Genomic DNA, 16,267 nt, shown 5'->3' on the forward strand with positions numbered 1-16,267 from the left:
ACATAAAATCTTCCCTTGCACTGTTCTATGGTTGAGCTTTCAGAGGCATTGCTTGACTTAATTTTTTGACTAATAGAAATACTTTTCTAAAAACCAGTGTTTTCTGGAAACATTTTATTTTGGTTTATTTTTCGTAGTGTCTTCTTGAACCTGAATCATAATGAACTGTTGGAGTAATTTTAATATGCTTTTTCTTTCACAGAATCATTCACATTATTGTTTTAATATGAATTATATGTCATCCTTTCCATCCCATGAAGTCCTATTAATATCTCATAAATGTAGATAATTTAAAGGCTATTGTTATTTGCATCAGTACATGAAATGCACCTGTTAAATTAGGTTATTATTGTCCTCTTTAGTTCAAAATGCATCTATCAAAACAGTAGGCACCCATTTTACCCCACACTTTGCTGTGATTTACAACCTAATTCTCTTTAGTGATGCCTGAAAGGTTTATTTGGTTGTGAGGACTTTATAGCTGAACTTTAAGAAGTGTTTCTAATGTGTGTTGTGTAGTTACCACAAAAGGGGTAAAATTAAATGGGAAAGTTTCAACTTGACAGCAAAAAAAAAATCCCGCATCTTCACAATTTAAAAGAAGCATCACATGAATATTAAGAAAGGTATAAGTGGAAGTGCTTTGGTTTTTAATTATTGATTTTTGCTTAAGCTTATCTGCAAATCTTTCTTTGTCTGAGATTAAAGAAATTTGAGCAGTTTTGGACAGTAGCAAAAGGCTACTCAGAAGGAAAACTTTAATTCATTCTGAATTAAATATTTATATTTAATCAATTCTGAATCTGGTAAAATGTGAATTAATATTAGTCATTTGTGTTTGTGTCACAGGTGTTTAATTTATTCTACAGTCTAATCACTGGCATGTCTTATTCTAATTGTCAAGTTCAATTCTGCAGTTCAAACTGAAAAAAATGGGGGTGGATCTTTTGTCCTTGTGACATTTGGTAAATTTATCACAAAATTATCTATGGTGAATCTAAGCAGTAAATAGAAGTTTTTTCTTTTCACAAATGTTTCTCTAGATGTTTTACATTTAAATGTCTGCAGCAAAATATCTAGAGGCAAAAAAAAACATTTATATTTCATTGTAAGATGTTTAAACTATTTTTTTCAATATTTGCAGACTGAGTTTCATCAAAAAGAAAGTTTTGGCTGTCTTTTATTCAGGGGGAAATGACTTTGTCTTGTTTTGGCCTAGAAGATATTTTATGGTTTATTTCTAAAATTATTTGTGTATTTCAGTTCTGTTTCCTACTAGAGCAGCTCTTATCCCAAGTTGTTATCAGTGTTAGCTATAAGTATTCATTTGAGTTAACTGTATAATCATGTTTTTTTTTTCATAATCAGTAATTAAACTCAAGTCATTTAGAGTAAATATGAGATTTATTTTAACTAAGTTTGGGCTTTATTCCATAGTGGAATGCACTATTCCCACATTCCCATATTGAGTCCACATTTCCTTTCAAAGAAATTGTGTACACATTTTGGCAAGGAGCTGATGCACGCTCCATGAGATTGTCTCATTTGCATTGTCAGAATCCAGACAATTATTTTTTTAAGTTACTTGTATTCTCAACTCCTGCAGCTGATTCCTTCCTAATTCCTTGGATATACAACTCTGAAAAATCATCCAAGATTTGGGCGTTGTTTATCAGAACTGTCATATTGTCTGAACTGCTGGTAGGAAAAACAAGTTCACGTGTATAAGGATAGTTTTAACTTTTATGTGGATGAAGGGTATTGCACATTGTTCAAGTAATTCCAGGAATCTGCTATTTGCTTGCTTATTTGTTTATTTTTACCTTAGCACAAATTCAGAGCAGCTACTGGTCATAAAATGTATCTTGGATACTGCTGGATTAAAAGTAAGCTAAAAAGTGATGAAGTTTAATTTTAGTAATTACAATGGCAATATATGTATTGTTACTTTTAAACATACTATTTTTCAAAACAGTATTGTGTAGTTTAACTGTGCTTTTTTAATTCAGTTGCAAAATTGGCTGTTGAATTGCGAACCTAGTGCTGTCAAAAGCAGACTCATGCATATTCTCTTTGGCTTGCTCAATTCTGCTTCAGAAAAGGCATGCATAAATGTGAATTTTAAATCAAAGTACGTTGCTTTGTGTCTTTGGGAACAGACCAGCCTGTATGAACAGTTTATTTCTCACCAATTCCTTTACAGTACCTGGACTAGGAGTTTGTGTGCCAGCCCTGGGCTGTTATGCAGCTCTGTGCTTGTGCCACCCACATTGTTTGTCTGTCATCAGTAGGAGTCTAATTGCTTTATTGATTCTCTTTGTAGCAACCCCCTGGCTTTACCGATTGCCAAGCAAGACAGTTTGCTGGAGAAAGATACCATGTTCAAAGATGCAGCTAAAGGCTTATGTAAGCAGCAATCTCAAGACAGTGCATCTGAAAATATCACTGTGAACACCACAACCAAACTTGAGCAGGTAACAGTGTGCAGTGTCTTGAAATTTTCATTGGTGCTTAGGTCTGTAAGCTTAATGAAGCTGAAGACTGTAGTGTTTTTTTCCCTCACCATACAGCAATATCATCTGCACTGTGGAGCCTTGTCACCTTGATCACTCCCTGCAGTCTGTCTGGCCCTGCCGAGTTTCCCCTGCAAATTGGGCAGCTGCTTCCTGCCAGCTACTGGTGGTGGGTCAGGGGCTGTGGGGAGGGCTCAGAGCCCCTCAAACTCTATTCATGGATCACAACAGGGGAGGGACAACTGCTGGTGCTGCCCAGAGCGTGCACTTGTCTCAAACTTCGAGTTACAAAGGAAACACAACCTGGGAGACTGAAAAAAACAATGTCTAAGGAAAATGAAGTTGCAAAGTAAGTGACTGTAATTCAAAGCTAGGAATTGCCAGATTTACAGCTGCAGTGCTAACGCCTCTCTTGTGATAATGCATTAGATTATCAGCACTGATTATTTGGATACACTTTACAGTTTCCTCTATAGGAGGACAGTCTTATTCCGTATATAGGAGAGATGCAGAAAGGGGCAATTATGTATTGCTTATAAATCTAGTACCTCCTGGGTTTGAATGTGTAGGACGTAATATTTTTTTAGGTTTTTCTTTGTGTTTGATTTGGTTTGGTTTTTGTTTTGTTTGGATTTTTTTTTTTTTTTTTTTTTTTTTTTGTGATATGAAAGGGTTTATTTTCTGTTTCATATATTTGGGAAACATATTCCAGAAATATTTCTCCATTTAAGAACAAGCTAATTTAGAATCGAGGGGATGGGTGAGGGGAGTATTTCCATTAAAAATAATTTACTGTGAATTTGAAGCATAACAAAAGGAGCAAGATATTGGCTTGATTTAAGCCACATTTGGTTCAAAAAGTCTGCATCTCTGTCTTGGCAGAAAAATGCATGCTCCACTGGTTTTTATTTGGATTTGTTTCAGAGGAATGGCTTGATCATAGGAGATCAATCAGTGCATCCATATGTAAATGATATGAGTCAGTCTGTGAAAGAACTTCAGCTTTGGAATCATGTGGAGTGCTGGGTTCCCTACCCAGTCAGAGGATACCACAACATGTTTTGCACTTGGCTTACAGCTTGTTTCCATGTCATGCATTTTCTGATGTTGCTGACTGATGTGATTTGATGGAAAATGCCATTCCCAGGGACAAGCACTGCTGGTCAGAAAAGTGAATGCCTGCAACCCTTTAAGTAGAATTCCTCCTATAATTGTAGGAAAAGAGAGGGGAGTATTTAGCTTATGGTCTTGCCAAGATTACTGCTTGCTTCTAGATGTTCAACAGAAGCGTGTACAAGAACACAGATGCTTCTTTCTGCCTGATTCTTTTTTAATGTAAGCCTAGCCAAAATTATTCAGGTTTTCATTAGCCCTAAGCTAAACTTTTGCTTTATAGTTTGTGCACTGAAACATACACAGAAACTGATCATGATAAGAACAGCTTATCTTCCAGGTGAAAATGAGCAAACAGAAGTCTTTATGCTGGTAATTTCATTCTCCACCATGACTTTAAGTCTCCTCAGGGTCCCAGGGCACATTTTGAAAAGCACTCCGGTTGCGTCATCATACTGCAGTGGAGCTTTCCACAATAATTATAATTCAAAGATAAGAATATAAACTTAAAGGTTTATATATATCTTTTAGCTCTTTTATTTGAGAAATTCTGCAGGAAACAGTCTGAAATTTTGCTCTAAATAAGCTACGAGTGTGTATCCCATGATTTTTTAGTAACAGGGAAAACTAGAAAATATTTGTAGTTGCTGAATTTGGAGTGTTGCTTCCTAGCATGGAAGGATAGGGAGAGTCCCATCTGAGAAATTATCATTAACAGGGGATAGGCTAGAAATGGCACTATTGTAGTGGGTTTTTAAATTATTGGTTGCATTAGAAAAGAATTAATACTACTTTTCAGTTGGCAAGGGCTTAATGAGCTCTAGCTCTTATTTAGGAAAGAGAGTAAACTACTTTAATCGCTTCAGGAAACAGATAAATTTTAAGAAAGTAAAAGAGTCCCTGGATTTTGACAAATTAAAATGTAGAATACTTTTTCTTTTGATGTAGTTGTGATCCTGGAAGTAGAGGGATTATATTCTCTACTACTTGCCATGCATTATGAACTGTAGGCATATATGTATCATATCTCTATTTGTCTTAATAATATTTAGACCTTAGCTTTCAAAGACGAAATTTATCCATTCAACAATTCGTTATTATTATTATTATTATTATTATTATTATTATTATTATTATTATCATCATCATCATCATCATCATCATCATCATCAATATCATTAATTTATTAATTTGTTGATTTGTTGATTTATTGTTTTATTGATTTATTGATTTATTCTAACTTTGTTTTATTTTTTAATTTCACAACTTGGGAAGTAAAGTATAAAGTAAATAAATAAATAAATAAATAAATAAATAAATAAATAAATATAAATTGGTTTTTTTAAAAAGTTTTTTCCTGATACCAAAGGAAATCTTTGAACAACCCCTTTCTGCTGTTCCTGCCTTTTGGGTATCCTAATTCTAATGAGTTTTTAATGACTTGTCTTTTATTCTTACCACTTGCATTCTAGTTACACTCAAAGTAATCATGTTCTGTTTAATTTTTCAATAGGTTGTGTGGAGTCATTACTTGGATTTTATGTTCATATATTATTAAAATATATCAGGATGATATTTCTTATGTCAAAACTGTCACCTATTCTTAGGCAATATGGCATGCAGATTAGGCCTTTATTGGGGGATCAAAAAGAAAAATTTCATCCTAGCACATTTCAGACATGCATTTTTAATAGAAAAAGCCTCTAACTTTTTTTGTTTGGAAAGAAATAACTGTTCAAATTTATATATTGCTTCAGGTTTTTTAACTGCAAAAATTTTGAAAAAGAACCTTAAGAAAATATTATTTCTCATAAAGATTTTTATGACTTGAAGTGTAGAAGATAGAATGAAGTGACTACTTCAATAAAGAATTTTGGACCTCTGTTGGCTTGTATTAGCTTTTGCTTTTTTCCTGGGTAAGAGGTGTTATTTGATCATCAGTAATGTCAAGATCTGTGCTGCCAAACAAAGAAAGAAGTATGAATAATTTCCAGCATTTTATCATATTCTTAATTTCTCTTCCTCTCATCTGGGAAAGATATTTTTTGATATCAGATTGAAATTAATGCCTTGGAATTGAATTACATGCTCCATGCTTCAAATAAATATAAACAAATTAAATATTTTCTTTCTCTTAATTAAGTCTCTTTTAAAAAAATAAAATTTTCTTTTTGTTCTTGTTTATGTTGTCCACATGAACTGTGTGATAGAGTATCCCCTGATGACCTTTTGATTGTTCCAGTATCAGTTATGACACAGACAAGGCTCAGCTTGTGCATAACATAATATTACACTTAAGAGGTGGGAGTATATATATTTCAGTGACACAAATATATATATATATATATGTGTATATATATATATATATAAAGCTAAATAATATATATAACTATAATACATATATAAAGACTATTATATGAGCAAATTCTGTATGTTGTTAAGTGTATGTAATTTAATAGAGTAAATAGAAATCTTCATTGTAAGCATTGCAAAAATGTAAAAACTAATCAATCCCAGAAGCATAGCTATATTGGAAGTTATGCTGTATGGCTGTTTTACTTTTATGTCTTACAACATGTACATCATGCAATTAGAATGATAGCCAGATAAATACTTTGAGTTAAAAAACACATCTCTATGCTCAGAAAAGTAGAATGATGAGAATGGAAGTGCCCATAAATAAGATATTAATAATGTACTTAACATTTACTGTTATGTGAGTTTAAGGAATTTAGAGGTTCTTATTTCTATGTGATTATTTGCTTGTTGAACTATGAAATTTGATGCATTGAGTCAGATAGAAAATGCTGAAACACCAAATCCTAAACTTTGTAGAAAAAAAAGTGTTGAAAAGATTTTGATTTCCATACTTGGAGTTTTACTGAGCACTTCACACTTCTAACCATACCTACAGAATGAGCATTTTTGGTCATGCCTAGATTATGAAATAAATGCAATGCAGTGCCTGTTTGCTGGCCTAGGGATGTGTGGGGTGAGTCCATAATCATCTATGAGGCAAAATTTTTCTCTGTCCAGAGCTGGGGCCGTGTCCAAATGACCTATGGGAAATTATTTTTGTCATGTAACCTGAATGATGTCTAGGTTTCATCTGCATCAGTGCTAGCTGATAGGAACAAGCAATGTATAATGAAGTGGGATAAAAGGTTCAGAAAATATGGAGAATCCCAGGGCAGTTCTTTTATCTAAACCTTGATTTTATTTACAAATACATAGCAGAGGTTTAATCTTCGTAGAGATAGATTAGAAGAAGCTCATTCTATTGCACAGATGTTCTGAGTTTTGATAGCACACAAGGGAGTGCAGTGAAGGTCGATGCCTGTTTTGTTCCTGCATGCCAGGTGAGCACACTACTAAGGAAAGGACACCACAAACTTGTCTCTTTGCTCTCTTTCTACAAGACACGTAAAAGTGTTCTTGGAAATCTTTTGGTTTTTTTTTTTTTTCTGTTCCAATGTACATCATCAAAGACAAATACCAAAATGTAATTTAATTTTTTGTTTTGACATGTGGAATTCTTGTTCTCTAGTCAGCTGTACCTCCAGCTGCCATGATTAAAAACAAAAAGACCAAGAAATGCCATCTTCTGTGTGACAGGAATATTCATTCATCTCAGTGGTGTGAGGAACAAACCTCTGCCATGAGTAGAAATACACCTGTAAGGCACAGGTAGTGAAATCAGAGTATCAGGTTTTCTGAACTCAAATGAACCTATGGCAACTGAGTTTTAGCTTAGAAGTTCTGTGTCAGATTCCCAGTACTAAACACAAGTATCCATAGTCTCTGGGCTCTTCCCTGTGAGAGAAACATGCTCCAAGTTCCCTCCAGTATCTCCCAGTCTGCATCTGCCACTGATCTCCTGTCACTGACAAAACTAAAGGTGCTAGGGTGTTCACCAAGAAAGGGCATTGTCTGCTTTTCTTCTGAGCCTTCATTTTAAGAAGAACAATAGAAGAAAGAAGTTTAATCTTGATTGTCCATTCTCAAAATAGACCCTGAGCTATTATTATAAACTCTGAACAAACCACTTAATTCTATTGCCATTCATGTGAGAATTTTCTGTTTCTGGGTATTTTGCTGACATAAAAAAATGAATCAAATTACATTTTAAGTATAGATCATTATTTATAAGCACACTGCTTAATGTGTCAGTGTTTATTTTGTCTTTAATCAGATTTCCATTATCGCTGATTCTTTTTTCTTCTGTCTCCTATTTTAAGTGTAGATCATTATTTATAAACACACTGCTTAATGTGTCAGTGTTTATTTTGTCTTTAATCAGATTTCCGTTATCACTGATTCTTTCTTCTGTCTCCCATCTCAGTCTTTTGGATCTTTTCTGTTTCATTACATTTTACCCTAATCTCAAAAGTGTTAAACAATTTCACTCACCAGTTTTGGCTAAAATGGACTCTTCTAATTGGCTTCTGGTTTCCATAACAACACATTTCCAATTTCTTACTAACTTTCTTACTTCTATTCTTCAAGACAAATTCCAGTACAGTTTCAAATCCCATATGATAAATAGTGGTCTGAGACCTTCATTAAACACTGCACAAAATACTTTACAAGTCCACTAACTAATTTCTTGATTTCTTCTGCTTTAAATGTTGAATAAAGAGAACAGGAAAATTGCATTTGATTCGAGAATCTTTATGAGTTTAAGGATAGAAAATGGCACTCTGGTATGTTCTTGAGAATCATTCAGACTCATGCAGTTATACACCATAACATTGTTAATAATTTTTATATTCTTCCCTTGATTAAGACTAATGATGTGGATTTATTTGGGAGTGACAGCTTTCTGGTTTCCTAATGCATTTTTTTCCCATAAATTCTAGTGGTCTTGGATTATACTGTAAATTAGAACATTATGATATAGAATGATTCATTATGAAGTTACTTTATTTCTCTAATTTGTGTTTTCTAGATCAAGCTAATGCCTCCAGCTCCAAACGATGACCTGGCTTCTCTGAGTGAGCTAACAGACAGCAGCCTGCTTTACGAGATTCAGAAGCGCTTCAACAACAATCAGATATATGTGAGTTGCTATTCACCTATCAATAATAAGCTTTCAAAAAAGACCAAAGAGAGAATAGGAGAAATAGGATTACTGTCATAACTACTGGACAGTAACCTGCCTTGAACTCATGATTAGTTTTAAATGGATGAGGGAGCACGCACGTGTGTGTGTGTGTGTGTGTGTGTGTGTGTATGTGTGTGTGTGTAAGCACTGCAATTCCTCAAGTTTGTATAGGAAAAGGAGAAATACAAAATTGCATATCACTTCAGACAGGTTTGAATACAATTTATGTGTGTTTTTTTTCATGGAGGATGTAAGTTGGTAAACATTCATGAACACACTTGTCATGAATGAGTGTTTTAAGGTCGCTCAGATCACGGTGTGTTTGGGGCGGGGGTGCACCACCATTTGTGATCTTCCTTCTCAAACCACCAAAAGAAGGTCACAGAAGGACACAAAATTATTCACACTACTACCTTCAATGTTAGAACAAACACTTGTCACTTTATTTTCTGACTCCAGTATTTATAGATTCTTGACAATGACCAGGGATCGGATAATTAAGTTACCACCTTCCCAATCACACTGACCGTGCAAAATGTCCATCAAAAAACGTTTCTCAGAAGGAATGTGATAAACAACTTATATTTATAGAGCTTTCATGGGAAAGCAACCAAAACTATGAAAACATTATCAGAAGGCTTAATTTTCATGGCGACACCTGCCATTTTCAATGCTATGTTAATTTATTAGAGCACGATTACTGGAAATGTAAAAGAAATTTAGATTTTAAAAGCTTAGAATTCTGCATAGGAGATTTAATTATTCATTTCTTCCAGCAACACAGAAATAATTATATTGTCATGTTAATCAGCTAGATAGCAAAATAATTTTTTTTTTTTATCCCTGTCCATATCTTACCCATAACTTATTACTAATAAGTACTAAATACTTACTGAACAGCTGAGTGGAATGTAAATGTGAAACATGCATATTATTTTTAAATTTATAAGTTGATTACATTATTTAGACTAAAGGAGTATAGGGAACTGTTATTTTGCTGTCAATCCTTTTGAAATTATGGGAGTTTTAGGTATTATGGCATTCAATGGTAAAAAAAAATTCTGGAGTCTGGAATCACAGATCAAATATTAAAAAATACTTATTATGTGAGTATTTATTTTTCTTTATCTCACTTTCAAAGATACCAGATAACTTAAACTGAATTCATGAAGATCCACAGAGGAAGTTTTTATTTTAAGATACTGAAGATTTCACCTGTAAGGATCTTCTCTTCTGGAATTCTCTTAGCTTAGTAGAATTTGTAGGGAGCAATTACCAGTATTGTCCTCAGCAGCAGCCACTGTGCTTTGGTAAAGTGTCAGCACCAGTGCAGAAGGTGCTTTCATCTTGTCTTGGTTCTTAGACTGAGCAAAAGTTCTTGGGCTCCAGTTCCAAGCCAAAGTTCTCATTAACACTAGTTGACAGGTGTTTTTCCTGCTTCATGTTCTTTTGAAGCTCTATAAAGTTTCATTCCACTGGAAAACCTAACAGTGAAGTCAGGGTGAGAGAAGGGAAATAAATTCATGCATTTTAGAAGAAAACCAGTACATTTACTACGAAAGACAGTATTTTCCACCTCCCCAAATCAAAATTCTTCATCTTGAAAAAGTCTGGCAATTTTTGCATTCTAAGAGTGTGATATAGCAGCAGCTATTTATGTGGAGTGAAGAGTATAGCAACAAGAGTGACCTACAATCTTACACTTAAGTGCATAGAATTGTAGAATGGTCATGTCCAGCCTCTCATCCATCAATAGCCCCAAATATCAAATAGTAAAATGTTGCAAACATGCAATCATTAGATGGGTTACTTTTCCTTATATGGTCAGGATATTTTTTCCACATGCATGCTCAAATATTCCTATACACATACGCTTGCATAAAGACATATATGTATCAATTTCTCCATCTCACCCCACAAGCAACATATTTCAATGTGGCAACTCTGGATAACCAGTACAGCATTCCTAAATTATGTCATCTAGTCCATAAAAAATCACTTGAGGAGCTTGTTTATGTGGTAGGCATGCCAGGACTCAATGATCCTTGTGGGTCCCTTCCTACTTGAGCAGCTTCTGTGGTTCTGTGACATTTTTGTAGTTTAGCAAGTGGTAAGTTACAAATTAACTTTCAAATAATCTACCAATAATATATGTAGTGCAGTTTTTCTCTGCATAATTTTCAGTTATAAAGAATTCAGTTTTATTACAAAAATACTAATTAATTCTGTTCGAAATGTAAATTTAGATCTCAAATTCAAACTGTGGAGTTAAAAGCTCAGAATTCATGAATTATGTTTAGCAAGTTGTTAACTAGATTTAAGAGGCTTTGCTGAGAGTTCTTTTTGGAAGAAAGCCATTAGCCTCCTTAAAAATTTAATTTATTACTTAATCAAGCAATTATATATTCTTTTTTTTCAGACTTACATTGGTGATATACTGTTGCTTGTTAACCCATTTAAAGAACTTCCTATTTATTCTACCATGGTAAGCATTCTCTTTATTAAAAGTTTGCGGATATTTTTTCACAGTTCATATAGTTCATTTGACTGGTCAAACCCCTAAAATTAACTATCCTATATGCCCCTTCTATGTGGTGAGCATCTTGGTTTTAGTATTTTAGCAAAATCTTAAAATTTCTTCCACTATACAACTATTTTTTCTGTGTCTTATTGGTAAAGCAGCTATCTTGATTGCGCTTTGACTGAGCAGGAGCTCTTTTGGTTGTTTAAAAATAGTTCCTGAAGACCCTGGAGGTTTCTGCCACAGTCAAACTTATAGAAATAGATGCATACTTCAAGCAGTGGTCGTTTGAGTTCACACCCCCTTGCCCAAAACATGATTCTGGAGCTAACAACCTCGGATGGTGCACAAAGGCTGAAAATGTCTGTGCTCCACACGCATCTGGGACGTCGCACAGCACCGAGAGCAGCGCGCTCGGCACGAGCTGAGCACTGCCCTGGGTGAGGCATAGAGAGGTGGCTTGTGCCAGGCACAGCCAGCGTTTGGGCAAGGGGGATTGAGTCATCCAAAATGACATCCAAATGTTTTGATCTCTCCTTCATTTTAACCCAGACATTTTAGTGATACAGTGTTAGTATAACTGTTAATTTATCCTCCCCTCTTACCTTCTTATTGATGCACTGAGATCACAGAGTTCAGCCTCCCTCATATGGAATGTCCAAATATGTCTGTTTAACTTAAAATAATTGTAAGGGGTTAAAAATTTGGTAAGCAAATTGCAATTTGTGACTGTTTGTTGCATCATGTGGCTTTGTGTGTAATAGTAGTAAATATGAAAGAAAGAAATGCTGTGATGTTCACAGTAGGAGCAGGAGATACAAAGTTGGGAGTTGGAATTTATTTATAGAAATGGAAATCATCTCTCATCCCCAGGATTTCAGATGATGGTATTTTTTCCTGTCAGTGTGTATTTTGTATTAGATACATGATTTTGTGCACCAAGAGAGAACTGTTAATAGAGAAAGAGTTTATGTGTTAAAATGTTTCCTGAATGTTTACTGCATCTTTACTTCTCTGCAGCAGCCTAGCTGATACGATATTTAAGTCTCTACATGTTAGATGGTCTATATATTAAAGTATTAAAAAGTGATGATGCCAATTCCTCACTAAAAGCTGACATGCTATATGATGTGGCTCATTAGTTAGCACTTTTGTTTCAGGTATGTAGTTTGTTATCTGTCAAAAAGAAAAGGAATGCAAACATGTATTGAGCATGATGCTATTTTTAAAACAAAGATGAAGAAATGAAAATATATAATATATATCATAAAATATCATAACAGTGATATTTTATGTTTCCTGCTTTCTTTTTTTAAATACTGCATATAACTTCTCAACAAACAATTTTGTTATTATGCACTGATCACCTACACTTTGTTCCAATAGAATGCTACTAAAATATTTTATAAGCAATTATTCACTCTGAGATGAAAAAGAATCACATTGATCTACTTTGCTTCTAATGAAATTCAATGCAATTGCTATATGATAATATTACTGCATTTTTACATGGAAATACACTGTGCAACTACACTGCACATTATGAAAACATTACACAAGGAGCATGCAAATACAACTTTGAAGGTAACTTAGTGACTGTAGAAGTGCTTGAGCTGTGGTCATGCTGCTCTGTTACCTTCCTGCAGAATTTAATTGTGCCTGATTAGGACAAATATACTCTTGAAGTTTGTGTTAGAAAAATATGGAAACTTGCAAAACTTTGCATTGAGCATACTTTTGTGAAGGTTTTTCTTTGTGCTTTGTCACATTCTGAAATGATTGCTGGAGAATTAGTGTGGATTTAACCTTGTCTTTGTCTGGTAGCCCTTAAGGCCTGGCTGAGAATATATCATGGAGAATTCATTCAGCTACAGTGCTGTAGATACCCCAGAATTGAATAGTTTAATATCTAAATAAATAAGACAGGCATGGGACACAATGGGGTGATATATCAGGATACCCTCAGGGGGGAAAAAAAAAAAAAAATTTGATTTACTCAGATTTTAAGGCTAGTATATGTTGCCAGCCATGTGTTTCAGGAGTTATTCTATATTGCAGAGAGAGAGTATTCTGGGAGACTGCTCTGTCATGTAGTTAATTAGTTTATAACTTATTCCTTTGATTTCAATTTTAACTTTTCATGGTATGTTCATATTTCATTTTATAAATTTTCGAGTCAAGACAGTGAAGAAACTATAAATGTAATGTATTAAAAAGTAGCTTACTAGGTTTTGTTTTACATAATGCACACAGAAGTACTGTTAAGTCCTCTAGTTATGTTTCATTTCATATCTTAATCTGACCTTTTGTTTTAAAGCTCTATTTTCTGTAATTAAGATCTTCACAGTTGTTTTAAAGGTATCACTTCTATACATAGATTCTGTTCAGAATGCTTAGAAAGCTTTACAAAAGACCCAAGATTGAGGGGGTGAAACATAATTGTTTTGAAATGTGTTTATCATTTTAGTTTTCTACAATTTTTCAGGTCACCCAGCTTTATCTAAGCAACTCTGGAAAACTGTGTTCCTCACTTCCCCCACATATATTTTCCTGTGCTGAAAGAGCTTACCACATGCTATTCCAGGAGCAGCGTCCCCAATGCTTTATCCTCAGGTGAAAATTTATCTTTCTATTAATTAATTTGTACCTCCTGCCTTTCAGTTGTTTCCCCTGGGCCTCAGCAGTTAAGATTTCCATTTTATCTTTTTCTCTAACTGATTTTTTTTCTGTGTACTGATCTCTGTATCATGCATTAGAGCAAAATAGAAATGAAAAAGGTTTAATTACATCTCAAGTTCATAAATTCTCTTGGGCAATTGCCACTCCATGAAGCTGCATCTAATTAGGAACAAGAGTTAATGGTAAGGAATTCAAAACTGCTGTGTGTGCTTGATAATATTACATGAATCAGGATTAGAAATAGAATCTATTGACAATAAAAATTGTAAGTCCTTGACTAAATTATAGTGGTGAGGCGTCTGTATTGGAGCTTGCACTCTGCCTCACGTATTTGTGTGACCATGAGTTTGTTCTTTAGCTCTCCAGGCTTAAAATGGACTTTAAAATTGACTTTAACCTTTATTCACAGTCTTGTTTCTATGATAAATTACTTCAAGATTACGAGTAAATGTAATAGTAATCTATGAAAAAGTTTCCTCTAAATATGTGGGACTTATAATGGTGAAATTTGGCATTCACCTGGAAATTTAATCCCCAAGTAATCTTTATTTTCCCAAACTCTCTGGAAGCAGTGAGTCTGGTGGATTTGGTGTACTTAGTCAAAGAAATTTGTTGCTCAGTCTTATCACTTTTCTATCTTTTCACATGTTACGTTCATATCTTCTGAATCTTTAATCTTAATATCCTCCATGGGATTACAGAATCAATGAGATTATAAAAGACCTTTGAGCTCATCAAGTCCAGCCTTTGACTGAACACCACCTTGTCAACTAGACCATGGCACTGAGTGCCGTGTCCAGTCATTTCTTGAACACTTCCAGGGACACTTTCTGAGCAGCCCATTCCAATGTCTAATAACCTTTCCTGAGAAGAAATTCCTCCTGATAGCCAAGCTAAACCTCCCCTGGTGCAGTTTGAGGCTATTTCCTCTTGTTTTTCACTAGTTACCTGGGAGAAGATGCTGATCCCCACCTGGATACAGCCTCCTTTCAGGCAGTTGTAGAGAGTGATAATCCTCCTTTTCTCCAGGCTAAACAACCCCAGCTCCCTCAAAGTTCTTCACAGGGCTTGTGCTCCAAATCCTTGACCATCTCCGTTGCCCTTCTCTGGACTCCCACCAGCACCTGAGTGTATTTTCTTGGAGTGAGGAGAACAGAACAGGACACATGACTTGAAGTACAGCCAAATTTTTTACCATTTTAAATTTATTTCTTTTTCCCTAGTCACTTCACATCTGATCAAAAATTCACTCAATGAAATAGAGCATTTTACAACAGGAAAGCATTTGGCTAAATCACTGTAGAACTTACTACCAGTTATTCACAATTATTTTCAGTTTGTAGAAAGCCAGCTTTACTCATGTATGCTTAACACCAAGAGCTGTCTTCATATAAACTCCTAATGGAAGAGACAGGATAAAATAATGTTATTAGTTATGCTCTTAAATAGCCAGTAGCTGGACTTTTCATAATTAGCTTCCTTCTGACTGCATTTTGCTCCTGCTTTTCAGGATATGAAAATACATTAAGCATTGATAAGATAAATGAAGATCTGTCTAGGGAGCCTAAATATAGTCCTGTTAAAAGCTAAGGATCCTTAGTAAATCAAACTAAAGATTTATGGCATGCTGATGGCTAATTTTGTGAGTCAAAGAGTCATAATAAATACACAAAATAAAATGGTCTAGCTTTTTAACAGCCAGGAGTGTCAATATCCAATGATACTGTTGTGATATAAATCACATTTTTAAGCCAAATTATGTGGAATGCAGTCCTTGAGTTTTACAGTGGAATGCACTGAAAACTTTGTATATCCTCAGTTTAGCATCACCAAAAGCATTCTGTTCAATTTAATATTTATTCTTTGAAAGAATAATTTCATGTATTTTAAATGCAGTGGGCTGCTGCAGTGCTGTTACAGATTTGTATAACATTTTTTAGAAATACACTGTTGAACTGAGCTTAATTTTAGAAATACAATTTACAACTTACATGAAAGATTGGTCATGATAACATTACTGATAATACAAAACTCATTCTTTTGTATTTAACAGTTTTTCATGCATATATTTGTTTCAAGTCTAGAAACTGGGAGCAAGACTCATTGTCTCACATATTCTGAAAATGGAGAAGAAATAAATTATTCTAACCCTTGAAAGTGTGTGAACTTAGTCACTCCTCCCTGGATATATCTTACTATATTAATGGGAATTTGGAGTAGTAATGCTCACTGTAGTACAATAAGAGGTTGGTTTAAAAAGTTCATGAAGAACAGCACACCTGTCTTCCTTTAAATCTGATGGAAATCTTATATGAACACATTCTGTCAGCAGTTTTC

At 34.4% G+C, this 16,267-nt stretch overlaps 1 protein-coding gene across 7 annotated transcripts in view; it reads left to right on the forward strand.

Moving 5' to 3' along the window:
- The window catches only part of MYO16 (myosin XVI), a 367,619-nt gene that overhangs the window by 184,390 nt on the left and 166,962 nt on the right, over positions 1–16,267 (forward strand). For all 7 annotated transcript variants that reach the window (XM_086880163.1, XM_086880162.1, XM_086880164.1 and 4 more), the window contains 4 exons: positions 2,324–2,474; positions 8,575–8,685; positions 11,150–11,215; positions 13,737–13,864. In XM_086880163.1, coding sequence (XP_086736289.1) covers positions 2,324–2,474; positions 8,575–8,685; positions 11,150–11,215; positions 13,737–13,864 — 456 coding nt within the window. The remainder of the gene's footprint in view (positions 1–2,323; positions 2,475–8,574; positions 8,686–11,149; positions 11,216–13,736; positions 13,865–16,267) is intronic.

Source organism: Cyanistes caeruleus, chromosome 3 (genome assembly GCF_971803275.1).
Source record: "Cyanistes caeruleus chromosome 3, bCyaCae1.hap1.1, whole genome shotgun sequence".
In the NCBI taxonomy this organism is placed as follows: domain Eukaryota; kingdom Metazoa; phylum Chordata; class Aves; order Passeriformes; family Paridae; genus Cyanistes; species Cyanistes caeruleus.